A 14,481-nucleotide genomic window follows, 5' to 3' on the forward strand; every position below is an offset into this window, starting at 1 on the left:
GATCTTAAAAACTTGTAGAAGATTTTTTTGAATTATTAGATGCCAAATGATTTATTAAATATCCTATCCTTTATTACAATCAACTAAATGCCGTTTATAATTCAGCCTTGCAAAGACAATATTTAACAGCTCCAATAAAAGTAAAAAAAAAAAATTCAATCATAATATTTCGTCATATTTAATATCATATACTTAGTGTTAATTCACGCAAAATTTCATATATGTATATAGCTTTATGTAATTATTGAAGCTTTACAAAATATAAATTTTTATGCGTTTTACATTTATCACATAATATATCCAATATCGATATGATACAATGGTATTCTCGAGAGATCCTAAGTATATTATATCACAATATTTACAAATTACAATACAATACTCAGAATTACGCGTTCGCTGTGGTCATAGATGATGTTTCTGTAGCCGCAGTTTTTGCAGGTGGATCTTCAGTAGAGCCGCATACGAAGAACGGTAATTTTTCCTTTAACGCTGCTCTATATTTTGGATGACTATGCAAAATAAAATACAAAAACATTAATGCAATACAGTAACATTAGTGATTACATATCGTACTCCCTTCCCTCGCAAAAAGTGGTACAAGTCAAAATTTTTCGAATATTATATTATGTACAAATTATTTTATATTGCGTTTCGATAATATACTGCTAAAAATCTACAGGTAATTCATGTTACGTATACTATAAATTTTCAGTAAATTTTGGAACGCAATCTAAATGCATCGGCCTTTAAGGAAAAGTGACAAAAGTTAAATTCAAATAAAAAAGAAAAACACAGAAAATAAAAAAGGGAACAGTGATACAAATCAAAAAGGTGTTTTAGGGGTGTAATATAACTACTATTGCACTTAGATAACTTAAAATTATCTTCATAAAGATAAAATAAATTATATGTAAACGTATCTTAGATAATATAAAGATAATTTAATTTTAAAAATTTATATAGATAAAAGATAAAATTATATAAAAATAAATGATAAATACCTCCCTCCCCCATAGACTCAATCAAATTAAAAATCACAAAATAAAAACATTCATAAATAATGAACTAAACTGGATTTTGAATGATAATAAAAATTATAAATAATATTCGATAAAAGTTTCGACCTCTATTCGATCATCCTCAGTATAAAAATTATAACGGTCAGTATATCATGACCGGATTCAATTATAAAAGTATAAAATAGATATTCTTTCGACAATACGATTGACATTAACAAAATGTATGCTCGCAATTAATGAAGGAGACACGTCTCATGGTAGAACATTTCCACCATGATATTTCTGATTGTTTGCAAACTTATGAAAGTAACTATCTAATATGCTATAGAGTAGCAGCCATAATATAATCTTCAGGCCATGGATATTTATATGGAAAATGACAATAAATTAATCGCACTCAACCTCATTCAGAGTCAACTATAAAAAACAGAAAAGACTGTAATTTAATTTAAAAACGGAAAGTTAAGACAAGTCAAAATTAATAGGAAAAAGAAAGTAAGACAGAATTAAATAATTAATTCAATTTAAATTAAAAAAAAAAAGTATTACTGCATTCAAAATTAATACTGCATTCAAAAATTAGAAGTAAATATTAAATAAATAATAAATAAAATAAATAAAATAAAATACATCTATAAACGTACCCAGAAAGATCAATACAATTGGTGTTATTATAAAGTGTATGTAAAGAAAAAAGAAAGTAAAGTCTTTCTCCCCCGAGGATCATGATCGAGCGATATTCATAGTCGAGTCGAGAAGTTCAAAGATGCTGCCGCAATGGTAAAAATACATTATACCTTAACGTGTGCGACAAACGGTACTTAATAAAGAATGAAACCAAGAATCCAGATAATGAGAGAGTGAACGTAGATTTTGGGCCACTGAAGATAACGGTCATCTTTGAAATAAGATGAAAACAGTATACACAAAGCTGTACAACGCAGAACTTATTCGTGCCCTATAAGCGCTACAATATTAATTAATATTAAATAATATTCCTGAAATATTAATTAATATTACTAAAAAATGATTCTATGTCTACTCCTGATAATATTACATGAGAAATAAATAATATTATTTACTTCAATATTTTAAATTGAGAATATTAACTTTTAAAAGTAATAATAATAAAGTTTATAAGTATTTTATGCATAATAATTTACATTACTTTTTTATTAAAATAATATTCCTAAAACATATTCCACGGATATGGAAATAATATATTACAAATATTATATAAAAACGCACATATAACATTAATACAATGTTCTCATAATATTAAAATAATATTAAAATAATATTCTCGGAATATTATTCAATATTTTAATTTTAATAATATTCATACAATATTTTAGGAATATTGTAACACTTATAGTGTGGTAACGTGAAGTAGAATCAGCACAAGCAGGAACCGGACATTCTTCCGGTAAAAATCAAACAGGCCATCAGAGTAATGAAAAAGGACAAAGATCCTGATAGGAGGAAATCATGGCAATATTGATTAAGATTCTCCAAAGAGAATCTAAACTATCGCTAATCTGTAACTCGATATAAAGTACAAGAAAACTGGAACAGAGTTAGTCTTCGTACCATTACAAGAATGACTCCAATAACATTTTATGCAAAAATAAAGTAATGCAATCCATTTGCTGGCAACTATTATCGTTATGTGCCATGGCAGAATTATTTGCTGAATTAAACTTTGGCTTGCATGGTGCCGAAATAATATTTTTTACTGATATTTTTACTTTATTTTTACTTTTGATACTGAACAAAATAACTGCAATTTTGTTGAAGTATTGCCATCATCATTCATTTTTACCACAATTTGCTGTAAAGTTGCTGTACTCAGTTTGCGTTTTTTTTTTGCTTATAATATTACAACAAATGAGATCTTATTTTGTTGGCAAATTGAAAACATATTTTTGATGAAAGTGCATCATTGGCAAAGATTTTCACTTCTGATCAAGTTTTCTCTAAAAAATTATAATATTTGGTGAATTTGTCGCATAAAATAAATTTCCATAGTCTATATCCGAACAATTAATTTCATGACTGCATATTCTAAAAACCTAGATATAGATAAATCATTTCTTCATCTAGATAATCTTATATAGAAAATGAGGTAAACAGTGAATATAATACTATATTAAAATTAATATTTACATCATTTAAAAAAAAACCAATTTGTGATTAGTTATACATATAAGTTACTTGACTTCAATATTGCCAAAAATAATTAATGTAAAAAAAGCACAATTTACTTTCCACTCTCCTTAACAAGAACAATTTGTAACTTGAGTCACTTTTCTCATGGAGGTACATAATATACTCTATATAAAAATCTCGCCTACCTAATTCCGTAAACAATTGGATTGTATACAGCGTTTGCCTTTGCAAAGAGAGAGCCCCAAATTGTGAAAAGAGGACTAATACTAATGCCACCAAAAATACCAATATAATTAATAACCAGATATGGCGTCCATGCCATAAACCATAAGGAAATGGTCATAAGAGCCACCTGTAATCAAGAGAGAATATCAATTTTGATTTTTTCAAATTATTCCTCCAATATTTAGCATAATATATGTACAATAAGTTTAATATATTTTCCTCTTCTTTTGTCTTACCTTTGCCAGTTTTGCTTCTGCACTTGCGTTCTGATTATCTCCAGATTGCAAATATTGGACATTCATCTTTTTCGTTTGTTTTCTTATTGCTTTTTCATGAGCATCTACTGCCTGTTAGTTAAAAAAAATGCATTTACGAACATCAAGCTTTTTTCAATATTGTAATATACAAATGCACTTACCGAAACAATAAAGTAATAGCTGTAAATTATAGTAAACAGCGGCGTATAATATACAAATATTGAATACACTAAAATGTACGATCTGGAAATCCAATCCTTGGCAAGATAGTCTATACCACAAGTGGCCATATTGCCTTCTAGCACATATCTAATCGTCACATTATAAAATGTATTACAATACTGTACGCTACAAAATATAATCCTGGTGAAAATAAAAATTCAAGTGTCAAATGCGCGCGCACACAGTGCGCGTAAAAAGAGGAATATGACAGAGGGCAAAATTTTAAGTTGGAAAGTAATGTATTACTTAATTATAACGCACTTACCATTATTCATTTTAACAATGCACTTAACAGCGTTACCTTTCTCGTAACTATGACGGTAATGAATTCAACAATTTATTTTTATCGTTATTTGCTTCTTATATTTGGAATTTATATTTGTGACAACTTCTGTTGCACGTGAACGTGTTCAATCTTCAGCTTATATATCCGTTGTTATGTTTAAAATTTAGTTTTAAGATATAAATCATAATGCAATATAATTAATTTATAACATCTTAAAATTAGATTTGATTTTATATCAATAATATTATTTTTATTAATATTTTGCAAAAAAATTAAAAAGACAATTTTTTGTTTAATTTGAGCTTGTTTTATTAATAAAGTAACTGACAAAATAGCGAATCTTTTTAAGTAACAATAATTAATTACTTTTTCGATTCGACAATGAATTACAGTAACGTGTTGTTTTTAAAAAGTTAACTTTTCCTACGAAAATTCTACACAAAGAATTTTCCCATAAAATTTATCTTGGAAATCACGATAGTCTTAGGATAACGTTGTATTTCAAAACATTTTATGTTGTTTATTTTATATTTTACATTTTATATTTTAACACAGTAAAATATAAAAATATGCTTGATTGATTTTATTAAATTGTATAGTAAAATTTCAATGCCATTCTTTCAATTTAAAATTTCAATAATTTTAAAATATGTTGACAATTTATGATTCTTTGTTGTTTTAAATAGAATAAATTTCAAGTAGCGATAAACATAATATTTTATATCAATTTTACAACGCAGTATATTTTAAACTTTAGTCCTTCCTGATAATTTCATCATACAGCATGGTAAATTGATCGATGCACTATTTGTACCATAAATTGACTATAAATATGTTAATAGAAGAAATAGCGTAACACAATAAGGCAGAAGATTTATAATTCAAAGGTTCTCTCATGTTCGAATCGTAAGCGCAATTTTTCAAAAGATGGTATGTATAAAATTAAATACGTAATTATTATATCAAGACAAATTTCATACATGATTATACACATAATTATATAATTAAGAATATTTTGTCTCAAATTGTAAAAACTTGGACATTTTACAATGCTGCATGATAATTTTATTAAATGTTTAGTTCATAAAATGTTTTAAAAAATTTCTATTGTTACTCATATTTGATGCCAAATTGTCACCACACATGATAAAATTTGTAAATATGACAATTTGAAAATATATCAAAAAATTCTTTCCATCTAGGAAGTGTAAATAAAAACAATGGAACATAATATAAACGTTTAAAGAACTTAATCGCTCTTTTTATGTCTCGCCGTTTCTATTTACGCTACTTAAAAATAATGTTTAAGCTTTCCTCACTTTTTTCTAACATTTGATTTACGCCCAGATTTTTATTTTCGCCAGGAAGCACATCATTTTTAATTATCTTATCTAATAATGTTACCTGTTCCAACCCACCATGGGCAAAACCGTCCATACTGAAGCGAAGAGCCAAATTATTAAAATTTCGAGGATTGCTTTCTTGATGGTGAATGGTTTACCTGATATACCCTAAGAAGATGTAATCATAGTGATTTCTATTCCCATTGTATTAAGTGCTCGCACTTAGTTATACATATATAGAGGAAAGAAGAGGGTGGTAAAATACCATTTTGTTCTTTTAAGACAACTCAGTAAATGTTAACGCAATATAATTTTTATGAATATCAATTTGTTAGCCATAGAATTCTACTAATCATAAATAGAAGTTTATCGGATATATAGAATAAACGTAATTTACAATTTACTGCAGAAAAAAAACGTTAGAAGGGCATATACTAACAACCAATGGCATAAAAGGCACTTTTATTATAAAAAAATCGTAAATTAATGATCCTTTGTAGGTATTACACACTAATAAGTGCCATAAAACAAGATTTAATGAACATTTCATGAAATATATTTTATTTGAAAAAAATTTTTGTAATAATTTCTTTAATTTAAAAAATAATTTTTTTTAAATAACTTTTTTGCTGCTAGCATTATGCAACGTCCATTATAAGATTGTAAAATCGCAAAAATGGTCATAATGCATAACGTAAATATAACTTCTCACATAATATAACTTTATATACCGAATTTATATACATCACACATTAAATTCAATTACATTTAAAAGCCACATTGAAAACCTTCGAACTAGACAAAAGTTAAAAAAATTAATATTTAATATACTTCTCTTAGGTAAAGAAACCTGCAAAAATCTTTGCTATCTGTAAAATTGAAATTCAACTTTTATAAAAAAGTAGTTAACACTAATATTAGTAATAACCATTCTACAATGTCTAAATACATTCTAACGAAATAATTTTAACAGTTACTCTTATAATTAGAATTCAACACAAATTATACGAGATATGGTAGTCACGATTCTCTTCTTTCTTCTAATAAATTTAATAAAAATAATAGTTTTAAATATAAGAAAAAAAAAGAAAAAGGTAACATAATAAAATTATTTTCATTAACTATTATGTTTCTTTAAATTACCGAAAAGTTTTAGAATTATTATTTAGTTATAATAAATATATGTGAAAAAATGTATTTCGATCAAAATAACTAGGACGTGTCTACTAACATTAATTAAATCAACGCGCTTAGAACCAGATTAATATAGATTAATATGTTATACCTTCACTATAACATTGTATCGATCTAAAGCAATAGCAGTCATAGTCCATATTGAGGTGCATCCACATAAGGAAGCAACCATGGAATGTATGTCGCACATCAACGGTCCTTAATAAAATTAATTTACATGTAACTCACGTTTTTAATTTTTATAAACAACATTAGTATGATATAATGTTCTTAATCCGGAAAAATTCTCAGAAATTTTGGAAGAAAATGGTTTTCTTCGATTTTTTCTGTATCTTTCCGTTTATTTTAAAATGTTTTTTATTTTAAAATAATGTCACCTTTATTCTTCTCTATATCAATAGTTTTAATATCTTTTTTTACATTTAATAGTTCTAATAAATAAGTAATTAATCAATAAAATCGTCATTATCATAGTTATATTTTTCGAAAAAAAAAAAAATGGAAAAAATCGATTTTTTTGTAAAATTGTATTTTTCCGAAAAATTAAAAACACTTGTATGATGGAAAAAAATTTTTCTTTACCTAATATCCAGGTTTCATAGTAACAATTGATTATCATTTGAGGCGACATGATAACCATCATAATAAGGTCCGAAAAAGCTAAGTTCATCACTAGAAGATTGCTCGGTGTCCTTAAAGAAGGTGTCATCAAGAATACGTATACTACAATACCATTACCGGTCCATCCCATAATTCCTAGCACAATCATCACAAGGCCTAAAATTTTGTGCCATATTGGATCCATAGGTGCAAATTGATACCTGCAATTTTCGAGCTCAGTAAGATCGATTTTCCAAAAAATAAATGATATAGAAATATTAACTTTGGAATGATATGGCAAATATAAATTTTCACAAAGTGCTAATTCAAATTTGGTACAGTTGTTATTAAAATTTTAATAAATATTACTTAAAGTACCATTAAAATTTTATTTATATTAAAATAGTGTTATTTTAGTGTTATTTTAGTTATTTTATTTGCATCATACACAAAGTTTCATATTGGACAGTAACTAATAAACTAGTAAATAATAAAGTTAAAAATTTAATGACTTTTAACATAGTAATTTAATACAATTTTAAATGAGATAATTTTAACTTTAACTAGTTATTTGTAAAACACATAAACTTTAACTTATTTCTTTTTTACGTAAAAAATTTATCTATGTAAAAGAACACATTTATAAAAGATAAAATATATTCCAACATAAAGAATGTTTTCATATTTTTTGTTATTTCATATAAACTTAATTAAAAAATAAAATATTAAATTAATATCATAATCTATATTATAATTATTTTGAGTAATCTAACTTTAAAAAATTGCATTCTAATTCAATAAAAATGCTTTATAAACTTTTAAGTTAATTTAATCTTAACATAACTTATAACTGAGTTAGTTTTGTTGCATTTTGCTTTTTTTATTTTTTGTAACTCAATTTTATAAACCAGTCATTTTAACTTAATTTAACAAAAAATGTTAACTTATCTAATAAGGTAAAAAAAGTATTTAAAAATTCTTTGTGTGGTGCATTTTCATTCAAGGTAGTATTAATGTAAAAAAATATGAGTAGCCCTCCACAGTTAAACAGTACAAAGAAATCCAAAGTAACCAATAGGGATCAATTAAGTGCAACATATCCGGAGTTATTTTATCCACTATAGTTTGATTGTTGAAGTTCATGATTGGCCACAAAGCTTTAGGTCCGTGTGTTGTTTTTAGAACATTGGGAAGAGCCATAGTGGAGTTCCCAGATAAAATGATTGAAGTTAGATTTTCAGAACTCACTATAACAAGGGATTCCATTTTCTGCAAAATATTGGTAGATAAGATTGGTAAGTAGCGATACAACACTTAAAAAAATATAATATATAAAAATAACAAATATTTCTGCATACTTTTTAACACTCAAGTATTTTAAGACACAATCGGTTCTATGTACAAATCTGGGTCTTGAATTTGAAGCAATTAAAAATTTCAGTTTGTAAAACATTAATAGTTTATAATAAGGAATAGATATAATGATAACTGTGCCATGTCCACAGTACATGTGCAAAAAAAGCACGGTTTTCTTTTATATACCTAGGGCATAAAGCTAGGGCATAAAGACTCAATAAAATCCAATAAAATTATCCAATTACATATGTACTCAACTGCCTCATTATAATGTATACATATATAACGCGCGTGTTATGTGTATGATTACTGTCACTTATTATTTGGGATTATCTGACCGGAGTGAAACTTTACAAATGCTGACAATAAATGTAATTTAGATAACAGAGCTAAATTTATATAGTATCTTTCAGATAAAAATCTTTTTATTTAATCTAGTACTTACACTTATTTTTATATGTATTTATATATTACACATATATACACATATTCACATATTATATTAAAATTCCTTCAAGTATAATAATAATACAAGTTGCAAAAAGCCTCATTTTACTGTTTTGGAAATTCTTCGAATATGCTGACTGCGACTTTCTTGCAGAGCTTCTTCCAATTCTTGAGTCATGTGAAGCAAGTTGGTCGGATCGGTTTGCAGCAGAACATGTTCAATTTCCTCTGGATTATCTGGATTCTTCAATGAGAAATCCAAAGAGATAAGCGGCGCAACTTGTTTCAACAGGGATCTTGACGCAGTCTGTGACAAAGAATAATATAATTGAATCAATCAATTATTTGAAAAACATCATATCTTAATTTTTGTTGAAATTGAGATATTAGGGAATTCAGAATCAAAGAAATTATATGCGAAATTTTCTATAATATCTACATTATTTCAACATTCTTTTCCTAGATACTAGATATAAAGTTGTCACATGGAAAACATAATAAGATAATAGCTGTAATTTCAGTACATTATATTCTGTAAAAATGAATCATTTTAGCATATTAAAATTTAATGTTACATGTGAGTTTGCTTTCTTATGACTTATATATATACTTTTTTAACAATAAAGTTAAGTAATTTTCTTAGGATAAAACCTACTATTTTTTATATCTTTAATTTGATTTTTTTAAATAAGTTTTTACTTTTATGTAAAAAGGCACCAAATAAATATACACATAATAAAAACTAGACAATTTTTTCAATTCTTCAAAAGTAAAGTTTTTTGTTGTTTTTCAAATAATTAAATCAATTATAAATTGAAATATTCAGAGAAAGAGAAGAAGAAAAGCACAATATGGAAGCGCTGGTACCTGCACTTCAAATCTCCATTCCAAGTCATGGTATTTCGATAGTTTAAATCCAATTTCTTCTAGCGCACCCGAGACCTCATCCTTTTTAACGCTGTACAATTTACTCAGTATCGCTTCCTTGTCCTCTGTGAAACCTAAAGCCACCACAGAATCCCGGAAATCTTCTGCGCTCAGCTACAAAATTCAAGTACATTAAATAACACTTCTGGTATAAAAATCTTGGTGAATATAATCATTAATATTTAGAATCAACAAATATTGACAATATTATTGATCTTATGCGATTAATGTTAATGGATTGATATAAAATATCAAGAATAATCTAGACTTCTTGATTTTTGAGCATCCTTATCTTATAGCAAATATTCTATGCAGCCTGATACTCGAGAATCAAAAAATCTAGATCATCGTCAATATTCTACATAAAATTGTAACATAAATTTTAAGATCGCAAGTACATAAATTATTTATGTATTGTTTACGTTATGTTTATACAAACTTTTTTCACGCAAAAAATACAAGCAATATAAATTATTATAAATTAAATAACACGTACAAAACAATTAATTAAATTTTAAGATTGTTAATATATTGTTAATATTGATAAAATAAAAATATTTAATTCCATTTCTAAAACAATAACATTTTTTCACATTAAGTTATGAGAAATTCTTTCAAAATTTTGTACTTATTATTATATAAGAATTTGAAATCTCTTTCCTTAAATATTGTAGAAAAAAAACTTGCATTTAATTTGTAGATTTAAAATACAATTTTATCAATAGTTCTCTTTTGTATAAATACAGTTATGTTTACAAATGTATTTACAATTTAAAATATTACAATGTTATGTATAAATATTACAAATGTTATGTATAATATACAGATTAAAGCAATAGATTTAATTAAATATTAATTGTTTTATTTTTATATATTTTTAACTCATGCTTATTTTTTGATACTTTAGGTTACATTTGACTAGTCACTGATAGTACTGAAAATCTATAGATCACATTGCATATATACTGTAGATGTTCAGTACTGACAGTAAATATTGGAATGCATTCTTAATAATGCCATTAATTTCTAAGAACAATAAAAAACAAAAAAATTTAATGTAAATTTCTATAAAAATTAGAATACTAAAATTAGTGTGAAAAATAAAGATATTAATATAAAGAATTTAAAAAATTATTAGACAACTTTAATAAAAAAAGCTATGTTCTATAATATAGAAAATTACATTACATAATAATCAATATTATATATATTAAAATTTGAAATTCTCTAAACTATATATTATATAGACTAGTTTAGAGAATTTTAAGTTTTAATATATTGGTTATTACATAAATTAATTTGGGTTATTACATAAAATAATTTTTAAATCAAATATAAAGTGTACTTTAGCATTACTAAAAAGTAATAAAAAAAAAGAAACAAATCATTACTTTTTTAAAGTAACATTTCCAATTTCCTGAAAGTTCCTATAAGATTAACTTTGCTTAGTACTACTCTCGAGTAGATCTAACCTTATGCTTGCAGCTTTCCAAAAGGAGATTCACCAAACCTTCTACTGATTGTTTAATTACATTTAGCTCAACGTTTAGCTTCTCTGAAACAAGAGGTAACTCATGCAGTTAACAATCATAGTAATATCACTTTGATAATAGAGTAAATATGCAATATGATGCCCTTTTCTCTAATTTTCCTATAATTTTGAAAATTTTTTTTAAGATATATATTGAAAAAAAATCAAAGTAGCTAATTAAAAAAACAATGGTTGTAACTACTATATATGATGGCTGGAAATTAATGGCTATAAGATGACCTGTGTTCATTGGTTATTTTTGTATCAATTACTAGACAAACAGATGGGTGCTACAGAGCTTTTGCTATTACATAATTTAACAAATTATAAATTTAAGGAGGAAAACCACATTAGGAGGCTGTTTTTTAGGCTTTTTTTAGTATTTTTTTAAAGACAGATAAAATAATTGGAATCTGTTTAAACTTTGGTATCATTTTGTTCATATTTTCAACTACATGTGACATTTTTTTCAAGTCGTTTCCTATGATACGTCGTTTTCTATGAATGTCCAAGATATAAGCTGTCGTCTATCGAAGGTCATCATCAAAGTTGCGGGAAATGTGAAAATCACAGTTTTGATCTGAAAGAAAAACGGCGAATGTTCTGGATTATTGACATGTTTTCTAAGAAAATGAACCAACTTGCAGAAAGATATCTTAATTAAAAGTGTATATTTTTTATTGCAAAACAATTGCAAAAAATGATAATTGAAACTTTTTTTTCGAACACCATTGAAACATTCAATTTTCAACATTTTCATTTGCCAAGTGGTTCATATTCTTAAAAAACATGTCAATAATCCAGAACATTTGCCGTTTTACTTTCAGATCAAAACTGTGACTTCCACATTTCCCACAATTCTGATAATAATCTTCAATAAACAGCAGCTTATATCCTGAACATTTTCATAGGAAACAACTTGAAAAAAATGTCACATGTAGTTGAAAATCTGAGCAAAATGATACCAAAGTTTAAATAGATTCCAATTATTTTATTCACCTAAAAAAAAGTAGTAAAAGAAAACCTAAAAAAACAGCCTCCTGATGTGATTTCCTCCCTTAATATTAACCCTTCATACATAGTTAAAATATATGATCTCCGCTATGACAATTGTTCATAAAGTTAGCACAGCAAGATACCAATCGACATTAGAAAATTACAATAACATTGATATAATATATTCAATATATTCTTTTTCTAGAAAGGATAGTGTATAAACTTTCTTAGATTTGAACTTAAATCTATATAAAAAGAATGATAAAAGTATAAATTTTAAATCACAAATTATTCTGTTATAATTTAAATTATATAAGGAACTAATTTTCAATTAATTGAAGCAGAGAATTTTTATTTTTCTTACAGCCATAAATGATCATTTTTTAAATTAGCAACATCAAAAAATTTTTAAATTAAAGGAAAAAACAGGACTTGAACGTCGATTTTCCTTCTCAAAACATATTGTATGCATAAAAATACACAAATTTTCTAAACTATATTAAATATAAACTAAAATATAAATATAATATATTGCATAAATATAAAATATTGCAAAAAAATATAAAGAATTTAAAAAATTATTAGACAACTTTACTAAAAAAAGCTATAATATAGAAAATTTTATTACATAATAATCAATATTATATATATTAAAATTTGAAGAAATTCTCTAAACTATATATTATATAGACTAGTTCAGAAAATTTCAAGTTTTAATATATATAATATTGGTTATTACATAAAATAATTTTTAAATCAAATTTAAAGTGTACTTTAGCATTACTGAAAAGTAACAAAAAAGTCATTACTTTTTTAAGGTAACATTTCCAATTTCCTGAAGGTCCCTACAAGATTAACTTTGCTTAGCACTACTCTCGAGTAGATCTAACCTTATGCTTGCAGCTTTCCAAAAGGAGATTCACCAAACCTTCTACTAATTATCTAATTACATCTAGCTCAACGTCAAGGAGAGAACGTTATACTGCATATTTACAATTGCAACAATTAGTTATTTACGAGCGGCAGCGTTGTACACTTTGACATTCGGACCCTTCTGCAAATAATCCACAGCTAATTTGCAGAAATCCTGCAAAACTATGGAAAAAACATGTTTTGCTTTAAATTGTGTTTCCCTGTAAAACAAAAACTTGTTCGTTGACAGATGATTTATTTATACCTGGCGACGATTGATCAGCTAGAAACAATATGTGCTTCTTGTGATCCGGCTTCAATGTTAACAGCATTTTTACTGTTGCGCGATTGTGTCGCTTGTCAGTTGAAATTCTTATTCAGGGCGACACGAAAATTGCATGAAAAAGAATTGTTATCCAACAAATTTTCGAATCAATTATCTTTAATACGAGCGGCATCGTATTACCGCCATGTTGGACTCAGAAACACTAGGGTAGGGCGAGTAGGGAAGGGATAGGCGATCTTAAATCGATCTTTTGAAGAATCGATTCTTTTGCGTCTAATTCTCGATTTTTTTAGATCGATCGTACAGCTTTGAATCGATTCTTGAGACCATCGATCTTCGATCAAAGTATAAAAATATACTAGACGTACTGGTTGATTTTTTTGTATGTGAAATATGCATTTATATAAATTTACATAAATTCTGAGTCATAAGCTATAACATTCAGCAAAGAAAATTTCAGCATATCAATTTTTATATTTAAGACCATTTTTTAAGTAGTCTTAAAAAAAAAACGAATATTTCTGAAAGATTTCTAAAATATTTGTTATAGAATTTTAAGAAAAGTTTTCAATGTATTGCTTTAAAAAAAATGTTAACTCAACTGAAATAATATAGACCAAAAAACCTAATTAAATATAATTTTTAATTTTCTTAAAGAAATAATATCGCAAAGTGATATGTAATTTAACGAGTACATATATATAATAC

General features: G+C 25.9%; 2 protein-coding genes across 4 annotated transcripts; both read right to left on the reverse strand.

The window, feature by feature from the left end:
• Positions 1-22: 22 nt before the first annotated feature.
• Positions 23-8,767, reverse strand: LOC105199191 (rhodopsin). Of its 3 annotated transcripts, XM_026138120.2 has the most exons (9): positions 8,677-8,767; positions 8,567-8,587; positions 7,301-7,539; positions 6,810-6,916; positions 5,586-5,692; positions 3,835-3,982; positions 3,653-3,763; positions 3,377-3,543; positions 23-512 (listed from the first exon to the last, which is right to left on the reverse strand). In XM_026138120.2, exons 3-9 carry the CDS (start codon positions 7,521-7,523, stop codon positions 389-391), a joined length of 987 nt encoding a protein of 328 aa, XP_025993905.1. In that variant the 5' UTR covers positions 7,524-7,539; positions 8,567-8,587; positions 8,677-8,767; the 3' UTR covers positions 23-388. The 3 variants fall into 3 exon arrangements, with proteins under 3 accessions (XP_025993905.1, XP_011164468.1, XP_025993904.1); XM_011166166.3 differs by lacking the exon at positions 8,677-8,767 and having other exon boundaries at positions 8,391-8,587; XM_026138119.2 differs by lacking the exon at positions 8,677-8,767 and having other exon boundaries at positions 8,373-8,587.
• LOC105199189 (COMM domain-containing protein 2) lies at positions 8,754-14,133 on the reverse strand. Its single transcript, XM_011166164.3, has 6 exons — positions 13,753-14,133; positions 13,593-13,670; positions 11,521-11,603; positions 9,989-10,162; positions 9,120-9,428; positions 8,754-8,860 (listed from the first exon to the last, which is right to left on the reverse strand). The coding sequence occupies exons 1-5, from the start codon at positions 13,817-13,819 to the stop codon at positions 9,222-9,224; spliced, it is 609 nt and encodes a 202-aa protein (XP_011164466.1). The 5' UTR covers positions 13,820-14,133; the 3' UTR covers positions 8,754-8,860; positions 9,120-9,221.
• Between the last annotated feature and the right edge of the window lie 348 nt (positions 14,134-14,481).

This window comes from Solenopsis invicta, chromosome 4, assembly GCF_016802725.1.
Source record: "Solenopsis invicta isolate M01_SB chromosome 4, UNIL_Sinv_3.0, whole genome shotgun sequence".
Taxonomy (NCBI): domain Eukaryota; kingdom Metazoa; phylum Arthropoda; class Insecta; order Hymenoptera; family Formicidae; genus Solenopsis; species Solenopsis invicta.